The sequence below is a fragment of the Chelonia mydas genome, chromosome 2 (genome assembly GCF_015237465.2).
Source record: "Chelonia mydas isolate rCheMyd1 chromosome 2, rCheMyd1.pri.v2, whole genome shotgun sequence".
In the NCBI taxonomy this organism is placed as follows: domain Eukaryota; kingdom Metazoa; phylum Chordata; order Testudines; family Cheloniidae; genus Chelonia; species Chelonia mydas.
Genome location: NC_057850.1, coordinates 187,799,518 through 187,816,850, shown reverse-complemented (window position 1 = coordinate 187,816,850; position 17,333 = coordinate 187,799,518). Strand labels below are relative to the sequence as shown.

The 17,333-nt window shown below is 43.3% G+C and overlaps 1 protein-coding gene across 5 annotated transcripts in view; it reads right to left on the bottom strand.

Annotated features, from left to right (window-relative positions):
* TCAIM (T cell activation inhibitor, mitochondrial) overlaps positions 1-17,333 on the bottom strand; it is a 45,927-nt gene that overhangs the window by 13,351 nt on the left and 15,243 nt on the right. For all 5 annotated transcript variants that reach the window (XM_043540877.1, XM_027822506.3, XM_037890366.2 and 2 more), the window contains 2 exons: positions 7,967-8,089; positions 1,358-1,455 (listed from right to left, as the gene is read on the bottom strand). In XM_043540877.1, coding sequence (XP_043396812.1) covers positions 1,358-1,455; positions 7,967-8,089 — 221 coding nt within the window. The remainder of the gene's footprint in view (positions 1-1,357; positions 1,456-7,966; positions 8,090-17,333) is intronic.

Genomic DNA, 17,333 nt, shown 5'->3' with positions numbered 1-17,333 from the left:
CTCTACTCCGCACAGTGACCCCGCAGCTCCCATTGGCCAGGAACCGCAGCTAATGGGAGCTGCAGGGGGGGGCGCCTGTGGATGGGGCAGCACAAAGCAGAGCTGTCTTGCTGCACCGGTGCGTAGGAGCCAGAGGGGGGACATGCAGCTGCTTCCAGGAGCTGCTTGAGGTAAGTGCCGCCTGGAGCCTGCACCCCTGAGCCACCCTCCCATGCCCCAACCTCTTGCCCCAGCCCTGATCCCTCTCCGTCCTAGCTCAGAGCACCCTCCTACACCCCAACCCCACCCCAGAGCCTGCAGCCCCACCCCATGTCCCAACCCTGATCCCCCTCCCACACTCCAAACCCCTCTGTCCCAGCCCGGAGCCCCCTCCTACACCTCAAACCCCTCATCCCCAGCCCCACCCCAGAGCCCTCACCCCACCCCACCTGCCCCAGCCTGGAGCCCCCTCCCACACCTTGAACGCCTGATTTCTGGCCCCACCCCAGAGCCCACACCCCCATCCACAGCCCTCACCCCCTCCCGCACCCCAACCCCAATTTTGTGAGCATTCATGGCCCATCATACAATTTCTTTACCCAGATGTGGCTCTCGGGCCAAAAAGTTTGCCCAGTCCTGTTCTAAAGTGTCTGTGCCCTCTAAATGTTTCTCTGGCAAATAAAGTACAACTCAGTATCTGGAAACATGGAGTTGACTCGTGTGAAGACTAAAAATACTGGATCCTAAAGCAAGGGTTAACACTTAGTGTACAAATCAGCATGCCAATAAAAAAATAAATAAATCAAATATACTGCATCTATGGCTGCTTTATTTACAAGGAGTGTACTTTCAGATATTCAAATACTCAAACCTCTTTTGAGGTATTCATTAAGCATTTGTGTTTAATATGGCTAATATGAATGAATGTCAACTATATAATGTGACAGTAACAAGAAATGCTAAGAATCATATTTATAATTATATTTTATGATCACTTTGATATGTTGTGACTATTTTTCACCTGTCATTATTAAACATGTATAAACATATGTATATTTACTGTAAGATTGATAGTATGAATACCTTAAATTGTGAGTTTCTGAATATCTGAAAGTACAGTCTTTAAATGAGTCAAGATGAAGATTTCAAGCTGAAATAAGCAAGTACTTTTAAATCCTAATATTGTAGTCAGTTACTAGACAATCGTCAGTATTGAAATAAAATAACTTGAATTTTAAACTATGTATCACTGCTAATTTATTAAGTAACTCAGGCGGGTTGTTCTATGCTTTCATGAGGAACACCATAAGATTCATGCTTATCTTTACATGATTACTACATCATGACAAACAAAAGAGAAAAGTAATAGGAAATATACCTTTAACGTTCCTTAGTACTTCTGGGCTCTGCTGAGCTAAACGACCTAGACTGTGTAGCTGGCTACAACGATGCGCAATACCCCAGCTTCTTTGCCACCTAAAGAAAAATTACTTGAGAATATATCACTCAGTCTTTTAAAAGGATTTTTTTTTTAAATGAAAAGACAGTGCCCAAAGTGTGCTAAGATCTTTACAATAAAACAGTATTTCATAGCAACAAAAATCAGTCACTAGAGAGGAATAAATAGCAAATAACCCAACTGGGAATGTGTATAAAGTGATCTGAGTCATACACTACTCAAATTTTATATATACACCAATAATTAAGGTAATTAAAATGGAAAATGTAGAATTTCTTTTGCAGTGAGTGCCATATTGAAGATGGTGCAGGTGAAATGGGGGAAAACAAACTGAAAAAAGCTAAAAACTATAACTTGGATATGCAAAAAGCAGCTATTTGCTTCTCTGGATACTTTCGTTGTATTTTTTCTATGCACAGAAGGGAGTTCAGTACAAAAGTTTTATTCATAAAACCTTCTGATTTCTTAGAAGAGGACAAAAGGTGAGGACTGTGAAGTCTATTGCAGCCTCAGCCCTGTTCCTAAAAAGACTTACACATGTACTTTATGCAGTGAGTATATAGGCGCCAACTTCATGCGTGCTCCAGGGCTAGAGTACCCCTGGAAAAAAGTTAGTGGGTGCTTAGCACTCTCCGGCAGCCTTCCTCCCCAACGCCTCCAGTCCGCTGGTGGCTCCGCCAATAAGTGCCTCTTGCCCGATGCGATCAGCTGTTTCATGGCATGCAGGAGGCGCTTGAGGGGAGAGGGGAGGAGCAGGGATGAGGCGCACTCAGCAGAGGGGGCGGAACTGGGTGGGACGAGGCAGGGTGGAGGCAGGGCCGGAGCAGGGGACTGAGCACCCCTGGGGCCTGGAGGAAGCCAGCGCCTATGAGTATGTCCATTGATTTCAGTTGGGTTACTCACACAGCATAAAGTTAAGTAGGTGTACTTACTAGTAACTAGCCCTTAATTACTCAGTTATACAGGTGCTTTACAGCCAAGCAAGGGGGAAAGATTCCTTTCCCCCTTGAATCCTGGAAAGTTTAGTCCAGTATTTAGATCACATACTGGATGGGTTGATTTGGCTTGCTATTAGGGGAACTATTGTACTGGAATTGAAAGTTTTATGTGCATGTACTATAAGTAAGGAGGAAAAACATCTCTAAAAAATTTCCTGCATCATATCGTGCAGAAAGTAGTGTCTTTGTTTTTTTTGAATGTCCAGCCAGAGTAAGTTATCCATTCATAAGAACGGCCATACTGGGTCAGACCAAAGACTATCTAGCCCAGTATCCTGTCTTCCAACAGTGGCCGATGCCAGGTGTCCCAGAGAGAATGAACAGAACAGGTAATCATCAAGTGATCCATTCCCTGTCGCCCATTCCCAGCTTCTGGCAAACAGAGGCTAGGGACACCGTCCCTGACCATCCTGGCTAATAGCCATTGATGGACTTATCCTCCATTAATTTTTCTACTTCTTTTTTGAAATCTGTTATAGTCTTGGCCTTCACAACATCCTCTGGCAAGGAGTTCCACAGGTTGACTGTGCGTTGTGTGAAAAAAAATACTTCCTTTTGTTTGTTTAAAGCCTGCTGCCTATTAATTTCATTTAGTGGCCCCTAGTTCTTGTGTTATAAGAAGGAGTAAATAACACTTTCTTATTCACTTTCTCCACACCAGTCATGATTTTTATAGACCTCTATCATATTCCCCCTTAGTTGTCTCCTTTCCAAGCTGAAAAGTCCCATTCTTATTAATCTCTCCTCATACGGCAACCGTTCCATACCCCTAATCATTTTTGTTGCCCTTTTCATAGCTGGATTCATACAGATGTTTATGATTTACAATATTTAATTGAGACATTAGGATAACTTTTGCTGCTATCAAAATGTGCCTATATTAAAACCACAAAAATACATGAACTTTAATTCACCTTCTGTTCAGGTATTACAGCATGTGTAGATTAAAAAAAAATAATCATTCACCATTTTGAGATCCCCTCAACACTGACACAGAACAGGCAAGTTAAGGATAATGTTTCAAATAGTGATTAAACTCTGAGGTTTCTTGGTCACTATACCCTCAACATTATGTTAACACAGTTTACAATTATGGGCCAGATCTTCAGCTTGCCCAGGTCCCTTTTCAGTGTATGTAAAACTGCCTCAAACATAAAACTGACTGTTACCACAGAATAGGAGAATCCTCAGTTAGCATAAAGCCAGCGTAGCAATTCAGCATCAGGGGCGCAGAGGGATGGTACCAGGCAAGGGCCCTTATGGGACAACTACAGCAAGGCATAACTCAGATCAGCCTAAGAGCTACTCCATGTTACACTTTTAGGCTTCTTTGACCCTCAATAGCTCCAGGATTGGGGACTCAAAAGAGGTGGCTTACAGCCTGCACCCTCTGCTAAAATGTCCCAAGCATAAGCTTGAAATGGCTGAGGATCAAGCCCTTTATTTACTTTTAAAACCTCCAACCATGTTAGTATTGACCTGTAAGAGGCAGAAGTAGCAGTTTCCCATTAAGATACAATTACTTCTCAGTTCGAAAAATTTCTGAACAGGAAGCTGTATTTTTTTGTAATTTTTTTCATTATAATGTGAACTTTCCATAAAATCTAACAATATAGTATTACAGTATTTTGATAACGGACTATGAAAGAAAAATTAAAAACCACAAACAAGCAAATTTCATTCTATGTTCAGAAAGATTCTATCAACTTGTTTTGATTTGGTTTTACTATTCAGTGAGGACTTCATAGAAGAGCTAGTCTTAGGAAATAACCTTGAATCGAGCGATCATGAGCTAATTAAGTTTAAATTAAATGGAAGGATAATCAAAATCAGCTCGTCAACTATGACCTTTTATTTCAAAAGTGCAGATTTTGGGAAATTAAGGGAATTAGTTAAAGAAGTCAACTGAAAAGCTCAAGGACTTAAATGCGGAGGAGGCTTGGAATTTCTTCAAAATCAAATTCTAGCAGGGCATTTTGAGTCATGAGTTGACTCAGCACCCCGTCACTCAAATCCTCACCAGTATACATTAATTGGGACCGGACTGAAAGACAGGTAGTTGGCACAGCGTGCCAATTAACTGAGTAAAGATATAGCTCAGGGCTAATTGGGTGGAAGAAACCCCTGAAGCTGGGACTATATAAGTAGACAGGAAGGAAGTGCTAGGGAGGAGAGTAGGGAGTTGGAAGGAAAGCAGTAGTAGACAGGATGGGCTGCTGCTAATACTCCACCCTTTCCCCAGAAGCAAGTGAGGAAGCTGGCTACTGTCTGTAAGCAGTATGTAAATAACGCTCCAGGCTGTGAACTTCTGAAGGAATATAAAGCACAGTGGTGTTTAAGACAACTTGGAGTTGTTGTGGTTAGTCACTGAGGCTGGAAATGACTCTCAGGGGACCACCCTATGACACAACTATACAAAAGTTATCTGAAATTTGCATCCCAAGCAAAGGAAAAAAGCTTGTAGGGAAAGGCTCCACACCAGCTGGATGAATAGCCACCTCAAAAAGATTATTAAGAGTTTGTAAGGAATGGAAAAAAGGGTTGATCAATAAAGAAAGCTACACCTGGAGGTTATAAAAATGTAAGAATAGTTAGAATTGTAAAAAATCAAGATGAATTAACTCTTGCAAAGGAAATTAAAATCTTTTTAGTTTACATAAAAATAGAATAAGGAAGGGTGGAATTGGGCTGCTATGCAGTGAGGATGGGAAGGAAATTAAAGATAATCTAGATATGACTCAGAAACTAAATGAATTCATTGCCGGGTTTCAATAAGGATGATCATATGGAACATGTGCATGAAGGCAGTATAGTTGATGAAAGAGCCTGTGTAGAAATGGAAATTACTACATGTGAGATGGAAGAAAAACAGATCTTAACGTGCTCGGATCAGGGGCCTGGAAAATTTCAATTCCAAAATATGAAAGAACTGGAACATGAGACTGCTAGTCCAGTAGCAAGGATTTTTAATAAAGTCAGGGCTAATCCCATATGACTGGAAAATAGCTAATGTCAGACCTATATTTAAGAAAGGTAAAAGAAGTTATCCAGGCAGTCAGAATAACAGGTCAGTAACTAGTATGCAAGGCTTTAGAACAAATTGTGAAGGAAAGAGCAAGTTCATGGGAGATAAAATGCTAAAAGGACGTAATGCAACATGGATTTACCAAAAGTAGATCACATCAGACTAACGTGATCTTCTTTCAGAAAATCTCTTATTTTAGATGAGAGAAATGGAGTAGATCTTATATACCTGGACTTCAGTAAAGCATTTAATATGGTACCACATGAGAAATTATTACTTAAATTAGGGAAGATGGGGATCAGTACAAGATCTGTAAGATGGATAAGGAACTGGCTAAATGGGGAGAAGGCCATGGGTTGTGCTGAAAGGTGAACTATTGGACTTCCTCAAGGATTGGTCTTGGAAACAATCTTTTTCAATATTTTTATTAATGACCGTGGCAAAAAAGTATGTGTGAGCTAATGAAATCTGCTGAGGATACTAAGTTGGCAGGCATCGTCAATACAGAGGAAGACTGGAACATTTTACAGGAAGATCTGGATTACCTTGAGGACTGGAGTGACAGAAATGGGATGAAATTCAGTAAGACAAAGCTAATAAGAATTTTTGCTACAAGCTAGCAGCTCGTCAGTTGGAAGCAACAGAGGAGAAGAGAGACCTGGGTGTGTGGGTTGGATCACAGGATGACTATGAGCCACCAGTACGATGCGGCTGTGAAAAAGGTAAATGAGATCCAAGAATGCATCAGGCAAGGCATTTCCAGTAGAGATAGAGACATATTAATGCCATGTACAAGGCACTGATAAGACCTCATATGGAATACTGCATACAATTTTGGTCACCCACGCTCAAGAAAGATGAATTCAAATCAGAAAAGGTGCAGAGAAGAGTTAATAGGGTGATCAGGGGAATAGAGGGCCTAATCTTATGAGAGGAGACTGGAAGAGCTTGACTTGTTAACTCTAGCAAAAGAAGGCTGCTCTCTAAAAATATATTAAGGCAGTAAATTACCAGGGAGGGTGAAGAGCTATTTAAGATAAAGAGCAGTGTTGGCACAAGAACAAATGGATATAAACTGACCACGAACAAATTCAGGCTGGAAATTAGAAGGAAGTTCCTAACCATGAGATGGGCGAGGTTGTGGAAAAGCCTCCTATTGGGAGTTGCGGAGGCAAACAACTTAGTTAGTTTCAAGAGGGAGCTGTACAAATGTATGAGTGAGATTGTATGATGGGGTTGCTTGTGACAGTAAGGGGCAGCTCAGTCCAGTTTGTCTGATGTTCCTAAAAGATCATGCTTCAGGTTTTTAGCCAGCCACCTGCAGGGGTCAGGAAGGGATATTTCCCCAACCCCCTACTTCCCCCCAGTGGATTCCGGGTTTTCTTAATATCACTCCTGTGAAGCATCAAGGACAGCCATGGCTGGAGAGGGCCATTTGACAGGGAGGACCAGGACTCTGAGGTGGCACCAAGCATTTTCTCTCTCAAATGCCTGGCTGGCTGGTTCTCGCTCCTATGCTTAGGGTCTAACTGATCGCCATATGTGGAGTTGGGAAGGACCTTGGGGGTTTTTCACCTTCCCCTGCAATGTGTGGGTGTGAGTCACTTGCAAGGATTATCTGGGTATTTCTCATTCATTTCACTGTCATAGGTGCACCTTGGTCCCTCCTATTTTCTGCCTGTGGCACATAATAGTCTAGTCTTCTGTGGGCTGAAATACTTGAGTTTAATTTCAGTTGCTGGGTTACTGTGTGGCTGTTGGGTGGTGGCGGCTTGTGATAGATAGAAGGTCAGACTAGATGATCTGGTGGGCCCTTCTAGCTTTAAACTCTATGTTACTGCACTAAACAAACCTAAAAGCTATTTAATTCAAAACTTTCACAATATACCCTGAAGAGATGCATTTTTGTTCTCAAATATTAACGACTTGTATTTTCTAAGAAATATTTTGGAGTAAAGAAACCCAAGTACAGAACCCCGCCTGGTTTTTAAAGCTATTACAATATTCCCTCCGTGGACTCTTGTTGTCCAAAATATCAGAAACAATACCTTTACTAAGTATTCACAGGTTGTTAATAAGTACCATATGTAGCATCAGAAGAAAAGCTAAGTTGTTTAAGCTAAGTTAGTTATATAAGAAAGCTCAAGCCCCAATTCAGGAAAGCAATTTTATCCAGCAAAGTATCTAAACACATGATTAGGTCCTATTGACTACAACAGAACCGAACCACATGCTTAAGTGTTTTCCTGAACTGGTGACCATTCTACTAGGTAGTACGATCTCCTGACTTATAAATGCAAATTTTTAGTCCCATACAAGTCTGATGAAAATATAATCTTATTCAGTGGAGTTCTGCCTTTATGACTACATATAAAATAGACATTTTGCTGGAATACACTTTTTTAAAGCTTAACTGTATTACTTTGTTTTTAGTCTGTGGCCTTACAAAATTGTAAATGATGCTAGTTTTGACACTTTTAAGTTAGATCTTCAGTACTTCATTACCTGATATCAGAGAGCTGTAGCTGATGAGTGAGGTCATCTTTTAAACGGTTTAGTTCTTCCCTAAGTGGTAAGCTGTTTCTCAGCTTCTTTACTGCACTTTTTTCACTATTATCTAACCAGGAGCTGTAAAAAAGAAAATATATGGCTATTCAAGACCATATTTCTCAGGCACATTGTACTGCTATGTAAAAACATTGTCTACTTTAAGAATTATGTCAAGTTACCAGATCAGGTAATGTTTTAAAAGAATGTTTTTTTTTGAAAAGAGTAAATCTATTTTTAGGGTAACATTTCTATTATAGTATAACCAACAGATAACTGTAGATCAGTCACTGAATCATGTTCCCACGAGTCTAGAACACTTTGAAAGCAGCATCTTAAGAGATTTAATGGATAAAACATTTTGAAATGATCTAGTTTATTATCACCAACATGTTCCCATTACGCCTCTGGTGTTTAGGGCAGTGACGAAGCTCCTCCACTCCTGTCTGTTTTCTGGCAAGTCTTTCAATGGCTCCCTAGCTGTGTCCCAGTTTTTTTCAACTCAGCTTCCACAGCTCTTCTCCATATTTTTGCATGGCCTCATTTTCGCTTGCCTTCAAGTGTCCTTTTTAATGCTATTCTGGTAATGGAATCAGTTTCAATGTGAAGCACATGGCCAATCCACCTTCAGTGCCTCCTCGTAATGATGGTGCTCATATCTTCTTGGCTGCACTGTGTGAATAGGTCTTGGTTTGAGATTGTACGGAAGTGACTCATAGGAGGGTCATGAAAGGTCAAGTGCCCTCCCAGCAGCAAGTCTGGGCGGGAAGAAGGGGCAGGGCCAGAGCCAGAAGTGAAGGGGCAGGGCCAGAGTCTTTTAGTCACATTTCCTGGGATGCTACCAGTGAAGCACAGTGTCTCGGCTGACGGAGAGAGCACCTGGCTGTGGCAGCAGTAGGCTGCCCCCCACCACAGCTCAGCTTCTGGCATGCTCAGAGTCGGCTCCTGTCCCAGAAGCTGAGCCTGGGCATGGAGCGGGCTGCTGCTGCTGCCACTCCCTCCCCTGGCTCCACTTCTGGGGACAGGAGCTGACTGAGCATGCTGGGTGGGGAGGGGGCACCGATTTGCTCAGCTGCTATCCTGGAAGCTAAGCCTGGGCAGGAGGCAGCCTGCTGCTGCCACAGCCAGGCATTCTCCCAGGCAGCAGCCAAGAGTGGCTCTGCCCCGCTCCCTGCCTGGCTCTACCTGCCAGGAAGAGCAGCCAAATGTGTCGGAGGAGGAGCCAGCACAGCGAGAGCAGAGAAACCCCCTCACAGGTAATGTGGGATAGGGAGAGCATGGGGGCCCTGGGCTAGGGTGGAGAGACATGAGGAGGTCACGTATCCTCCCCTTTAGCTGGTGCCCCCGCTCCCCCAATAGTGGGGGGGCACCAGTCGTCATAAGGATTTTTCTGAGGCAGGTTGTATGGAATGAAGACAGTTTGGACATGTCATACTTTCTTATTCCCCAGCATTCTGCACTATAAAGTAGTGTTGAAAGTACACAGCTCAGATAAATCTTGAGTTTGGTTTTGGTGTTGTATATTGATGATTTCCAGAGACTGTATTTGAGCTCCTAAAGGTGTTCCTGGCTTTACTGATTCTGTTCTGGATGTCCTGGCTTGTTCCACTGTTCTGGCTGATGGTACTGCCCAAGCATGTAAATGTTCCTACATTGGTGAGAGCATGATCCTCTATCCGTACTGGTGATGGTAAGCCAATATTAAAGGTCATGGTATGTCTTAGTGGGGTTGATTTTCAATTTGCTGGATGAATGTGTTGAGTCGAGTTGTTTTTTCTTGTATACAGTGTTGGGTATGTGATAGGAGAGAGATCATCTGCGAAATCCAGGCCTTCAAGGGATGAGAAGGGTGAAGGGTGTTAATGCCTCGATATGTCTTCTCTTGTACGCCGCATTACCCAGTCGATGGCAATATTGATGAGGATTGCCGACATGATGCACCCCTGATGTACTCCTATTCTGACTTCAAAACTGAGCTCACTGTGATCAGCACTACATGTAAAGTTGGAAAATTAGCTTTTGATGATGTTGATTATACAGAGAGGGATTCCATATGCCCGCAGAATGCGCCATAGGCTGGTCCTGTGAATTCTATCAAAAGCCTTCTCAAAGTCTATGAAGTTTATCTAGAGTTGCCATAGCCATTCTAAGCATTGTTCTATTATGTTTCGTAGAGTGAAGATCTGGTCTGCGCATCCAGGCCCTTTTCGAAAACCGGCTTGCTCTTTTCTAAGAACGCTATCAACTGCCTCTAATATACACTGGACTATGATCTTATACAATACCTTTGCTTGGCACAGATAAAAGTGTGATACCACGCCAGTTATTACAATCACTGAGTTCCTTTCTTTGGTATCTTCACTATAACCCCATTGGTCCACTCATCTGGCACTTTTTCCCTTTCCCAGACAGATGTAAATAGAGGGGCCAGTATAGATGCTGATAACTCAGGTTTTACCTTGAACAATTCTGCAAGTTATCCTTGCCAGGAGCTTTCCCATTTTTTAAGGATTTGATGACTTGAATGATCTCTTTTGGAGCTGGGGTGTCTGTGTTGATATCAAGATCTTCTTCTCCCTCCTGAATGTTTGCTTCCTCTACAGGTGGCTCCCTGTTCAGCAATTCTTTGAAATGCTCTGTCCAGAGCATTTCTTGTTCTTTTTCTGATGTCAATAAGTGGCCTTGTTTGTCCCTGATGAGAATGTTTGTTGGTGTCTCCTGTTTGCCACTGATAAGCCATGTCATTTGATAGACTGTTCCTTGTTCAACATGAGCAGTTGCATCCTCTGCTTGTGTTGCCAGATTATCAATATAATGTCGTTTGTCCGCTCTCACAAGGCATTTAACCTCCTGGTTTGCCTTGCTCTACTACTTGTGGTATTTGTCCTTTAGCTTCTGGGATTGTGTGCCTAAAACTTTTTTCTTCAGGGCTCGTCTGGTTTATATGGCGTTCCATGTGCTGGGTGTAATCCACTCCTTTCTTCTCTTCTGCCGGTAGCCTAGACAGGCTTCACTGCTTTGTTTATAGATTGTCCCACTTCTTGTTGATCTCCTCATTTGCATTCCCCCCCTCTTCATCAAGGGCTGCAAGTTCCTGAAACCTGTTCTTTAACTGCAGAACGAAAGCTTTCTGTATTTCAGGGGATTTTAGCTGGTCAATATCATAAGGATATTCTATGTCCCTTGTTTGGTGGACCCACACTTCTCAGTTTTAGTTTGATGGAGGCTGTCACAAGGTGGTGGTCGCAGCCAACATCTGCTCCCCTTCTCACTTTCACATCTGTCAGCAAGTGTCGTCATTTGCCATTGATCATCGTATGGTCAATCTGGTTCTTATTTCTGCCATTTGGAGAACCTCATGTCAGCTTGTGAATTTCACAATGTTGAAATAGGGTTCCGCTGATGCCTAGATCGTTCAATATTGTAGAAATCAACAAGCCTCTCCATTTTCATTCATGGTGCCACATTCATGTCTTCCCATTGCTCTGTTGTTGTTGGTGTTGTCCTTACTCACCTTGACATTCAGGTCTCCCATGATGATAGTTAGGTTGTAGTGTGGTACTCTCTCTAACTACGCCTATAGTGCAAGGTAGAATTTGTCCTTTGCTTCTTCATCACTGTCATTTGTTGGAGCATAGCACTGGATCGGGGTGATTACTGTGTTTCCCTTTCAGTCTGGCTCTCATAAGACTGCTGCTGTTTGATTTCCACTCAAGCAGGGACCGCTCCACTCCCTTCTCCAAAAAGATGGAAACAACCTCAGAATGTTGTCCATCAGTACAGCAAAGTTTCTCCCAAGGCTGTTGTTAATCTTTTGTCTGGCCCCTCCCCCACAGACCAGTCCGGCATGGTTGAACCTGCCAGGAGCAAAAGTCCTTGCTGAGCCAGACTCTGGGGATTGTTACAGCATGCGAGCTGTCTCGCCATGACAGGGCACGGACACCAGAGGGCAGTTAGCTGATACAGAAATACTAAATGTGACCACTCTTGTGGCAATGAAATGTGTTCGAGCTCTTTCCCAAGTCTTTGTACCAACTCTGGCATGACAAAACAATAGTCTGACACTTTAGTGCCACAGAAGCTCCATCTGTGTATGTTATCACAGCTCTCAATGCACCCAGAGAATGCATCAATTTATTGAGTTACTTTAAAACCACAGCTATACCTCACTGGCAAAGTCAGCTACAAGTTGAAATTCTTTTGAGCCCTATTGGTACCGAATGAGTTTAAGAACTATGGGAGTATTATCATGCCTCATTTAACCACAGAAGTCAGCTTCAAGAACCACATACTGAGGACATGCTCATTGCACTACAGCAATATTGATACTGTACATCTAGCTGACTGTTCTGAAAGGATGGAAGTAGAATGATGAGATCTATCCCATCAGACCTACACCACCATAGAAAATGCCAACTCAGTCTTGCTGTGAAGTAGGACCAGCCTTAGGGAAAATAGCGCCCTGGGTGAACTTGTATTTTGGTGCCCCTTGCCCCCACTGCCTCCCTGGGCTCCCCACCCACCCCCATTGCTCTGGCCCTCACTGCCTCCCTGGGCTCTCTACAACGGGTCAGCAGCCTAAGGGGAGGTACAGCGACAGGAAGGCACCAGAGAGCTGTGGTGGCAGGGAAGCATGGTGACCAGAGAGCTCCAGAAAGGGGAGAGGGAACCAGAGGAGTACAGATAGTTTGCTTGTGTGGGAAGGCAGGGGAGGGGTAGTGACACGTAGTGAGGGGTAGGGGGCTCCAAAAGGGCAGATCTCTCCCCACACCCTAATACTGAGCATCCCCAATATTAAACTGCCCCTTCCCAGTCCCAGAGAAGGGGGGCTATTAGGGGGCAGGGAAGGTTAAAATGCACTCCTGCGCACTGGAGATAGCTAGGATGGGTGGTGATGGTGGAAGGGTCGCTCCCGAAATATCTCCAACCTCCTGCAGTGACAACTCCCTTTGGGATGAGCAAGAGAAAGGTGGAGCCCCTGAGAGCTGGGGAACTGGGTGGTCAATGTGTGGAATGGGGGAGGGGAGAACCTCAAAGACCTGGGGGATACCCTGAGAACTGGGGAGAATGGGGGGGCCCTGAGAACTGGGAGGCTGGCACCTGGGGGGCAGAGAGAGGGGCTTCCTGGGAGCTGGGGGTATAGGGAGGGTCCCCCTGGAACCTGGGGGGTGGGGGGGAGAAGAGCTGGAAACCCTGGGAGGCCCTCTGAGAGCTGGGACATGGGGTCAGGAAACCCCCTCTCCCTACTCTCTCTTGCAGTTTCAGAGAGAAAGAGAAATTTCAGAGACGAGGCCAGAAATTTCTAGTTCCACTGTCCGGCTGAGATTACACATTCATCTTCTATTGGGAAGCACTGCTTTCATTCAGGCCACCCATGGAAGGAGGAATGGCTCAGGCTGGGACAGTCCCAGAGGGTGAGGGGAAGAGCTCATTGGCTTGCAGAGTGCAGAGGTGGGACTGGGAGGTGGGCTGGGAAACCAGGTGTGGTGGCAAGCAGGGGGCATCTGCTCCGGAGCAAGGAGGTGGGCGCTCCTGTCATGCCAGGCTGCACCTTGCAGGCAGCAAGGAGGAGCCTGAGACCCTTGCTTTTTCACCATGGTACCCTCCTGACTACAGCACCTTGGGTGGTTGCCCAGGTTGCCAACCCCTAACGCCTGCCCTGATGTGAAGCATGAGCTATCAATTCTGACTCATTTGAGGCCAAATTCTCTCCAGACTTATCAGAAGCACTGGAATTTATAAAGAGGAACTCCCACTGGGACCTAATGGCTCACACTGACACCTCTGATCATCTCACAGCCTAGTCAATCGTGATCCTCACTGAAGCAGGACACAGCAGTCATGCCTACTTGTGAGGGATATAGTATGACCACATCCACCTTTTTTAAAGCTGCAGGGGGCCCTTCTCAATCTAAAAGAGAAAGGGAAGCAGACAGAAAACACAACACCTGATCCAGAAAATGTGCTGAGAAGTATGCCACTGGTGCTTCAAAGATAAAGCGCAGCAGTGAAATACACTCTTTTCACACTCGGAGGAGCAAGACCTTAAGGGCACTGAAGATGCCCTTGCATTAAGGTCAGTCTATGAAGCGCAGTGATGTTCCAATGGGAATGAGACATAAGTGACTGAAGCTGCTGAATGCCTCTGAGAACTTGAGCTCCACAAAAGCTGTGCACCAACTGCCACACAAGTTGCTCTGAAACCTCTGGTATTATTAGAGATGCACTCTATTACCTCTAGCTGTTCTGAGGGGAGTGAAAGGTAGAGACCTGAAGACTGGTGTGGTTTACACGAGCAGCTCTAAAACAACTCGGTCAGATGTCAGTGCCTCTGAAGACTAACACAAAAAGTTGTGGTGTGTTTTGTGTTTAAATTTAAGGAAACTGACACCAGAGCCAAAGAATATAATAGAGCGCGGGGAGAGATATGAGGGATGAAATACTTTGATACCTCACATGAGATAGGATGAATACTGATGAGTAGAGGTCACAGTTCTAGGGTTCCTTCGTCACTGATAGCCATCAGAAATGAATTGACTTCTGGAGCATACAGGTATGGCTGTGGGGCAGGGGAGGGAAACAGGGCAATCTAAATATCTAAGCAAGGACAATGTGAAGTACGTACAACAGCACTTAATTTTAAAACCGTGGGTGCTTTTACCACGCCCACTCAACCAAAAGAGAGGGATCTATTGAGTGCAAAATCTCAGGTCTTAGCAGTTGTGTGCAGTGCACATAAATACAATTAAGGCCACATCTACAGAGTTAAAAATAGCCCATTACTTTTGTGCTGCACAAATGTGAACAGCAAAATGCAATTACACTAGTAATACTAGAGCATTATTTTACAATCCTAAAGTAACGAGAGAAAAATTATTCCACTATCACATTCCATATTTTAGTGACATTTCAGATATGAACGTTTTCAGATACCACAACTTTTATGAACTTGTTTTCTGAGCTGAATCCATACCATTAGCCAATATTTTGCCCTGATTGTGATGTGTGTGTCAAAATCATAGCATTAGTGTTCATGGTAATTGTGAATTTGAATAAAATCCACACTGAGGCCACCCTGCAGTCGCAGCTCCTGTCCCCACTACGAGCATTGTGACAGCACCACTCAGGTTTGGCCCATCCATCCCTCCACAGATGGAGACAGAAGAGCAGCCATGCCAAACCTGAGGGGAACTATGACCACTCAGAGCCCCTGCAGGCTACCTGTCTTTGCACGCCATTCAGCCCTCTGGCTGAGAAGCTGCTAGTCCAAATCCCTTTCAGTTTAACAAAACGTCCAAGCGTAATCCAAACTACCAAAAAATCAATCTATCCTCTGGGCCCCTGTGCTTAAACACTTTCCTTGGGTTTCACTGCCTTTCCTCAGTTCTGGTATCAAGCACTAGCCTCCACTATTATCTGGCACTTTGGCTCTTGGCAGGAACACCCACAGGAAGCAGGTGGGTCTTCTCCCCAACGCTGAACTCCCTCAGCCTATTTATAAGGCCCAGGTGTCTGCTGAGTTATCCCCAGATTTTTCTGGTCCCCTCTCTCTGGCTGATAATGATCTAATTTCCACCCATGTGGAGTGAATATGCCCAACTGGCCTTTAACTCTTTCTTGTCAGTGATGGGGATTTCAGTTGATTACAGGAAGGTATTTTGACTGAACTGTAATTTCGATGTAACTTCAAGCAGCAGATGGACTTCTCAGGGCTTGCCCACATGGAGACCACTGTGTGGCAAGCCAGGGTGTGACTCTACAGTACACTAGCTTGCCATGCAGTAACTGGCCATGTGGACCCTGCTAACGCACAATAAAAGATCTTTAGTTCTGTGCAGTTCATCAAAGCACACTCTGGAATTATTCATGCACAGTAGCAGACCACATAGCCAGTCAGTGAGCAGCCAGCTAACGTGCTGTAGATTCCTACATGGCAAGCCAGAGTGTGAAGTCTCAGTGTAGACATGCCCTAAGTCAACAGTGTATATTGTTTTCTAGTCAGAATATAGATCGATAGGAAATGTTATCTTTACTACACACACACAAAAACCCCCTCAAAACAAAACAGTAAATGATGCTTGTAATATTGGTCAGAAAACTGGTAGTAGAGCTTTTGCTATAACTGGAAAAATATTTGAGACACTCAGAGAAAGATTAAAATCAATTATTTCTACGAGATACTTAATGATCTCCTTTACTCTATTTACCCTTTTCAACCATTTCAGCTATCCAAATGCACACTATACAAACCGATTGATTGCAGTTTCTTGTTTTTACAAGAGCAATATTATACTCCACCGCTAAGAAAAAGTACTAAACTCAAGCATGAATATAAAACAGATACAAGAAAAAGGTCCATCTCCAAATGACAATTTATACAAATCATGAAGTAATCATAACAGGCTCATGATATAGAAGAAAAGGATGTACAATTACACACAGACAGAAAACAAAACTCATGTACAACTTAGATCTGTTATGTGTTTTACAGTAGTACAATGACCTTATGTGCTAGGTATCATGCTCTCTGCCTTGAAGAGCTTACACTCCAATTAGTCTGGCACTTCACATAAACACCACACATTTTGCATTATATTATATTCAAGGGAATAAAAATTAAATTGTATAATGCTGTTTATTTTAATTCAGTCATTTTTAAAAAGTGTCTCATGATCAGCATTTATTCCTTCAGAAATTAGTAGTAAGCTTATTCAAGATTTATAAACAATTAAGAGTACTAAGCAATTTTCAGCAGTTGATTTCTAAATCACAATATAATGCATTTAGTGTAAGTTAACTGCATATATTAAATTGCCAAAACTTTGGATATTTAAGATGGTGCCCGAAGGCTGAAACAGATGTTAGGCACCGCAAAAACCACACAATACAGATATAAAGCATTTTTATAGGGCTCTATAACATGGTGCCCAATTGATGTCTTGACTTGCATAGATTTAAATGTATTATTTTGTGTTCTGAAAGCTCTAAGTATATTACAAGTGATGTAGAATACTGACTGAGTTTTAACACCTGAAATCTGTTGACTCCCCTGATGAACCTACAGCTGTATTCCACAGCAAACTAATGAAAAACTAGGATTAAACATCCACATTTGAAACAATCATTGACTATGAGCCATGACATTCTTTGCCTCTTTGCCCATCGAGTCGATGATTAACTGCAGTTGCTCATCTGAGCACCCTTCAATTACATCACTATAGGGTAAGGAACAATACTTGGGGTGATAAACATTTTGCAGTTTGTCAAAAATTCTTATCCTATTTTACCACTATTAAAAGCAGACTAATGTATATTACAAAACAGT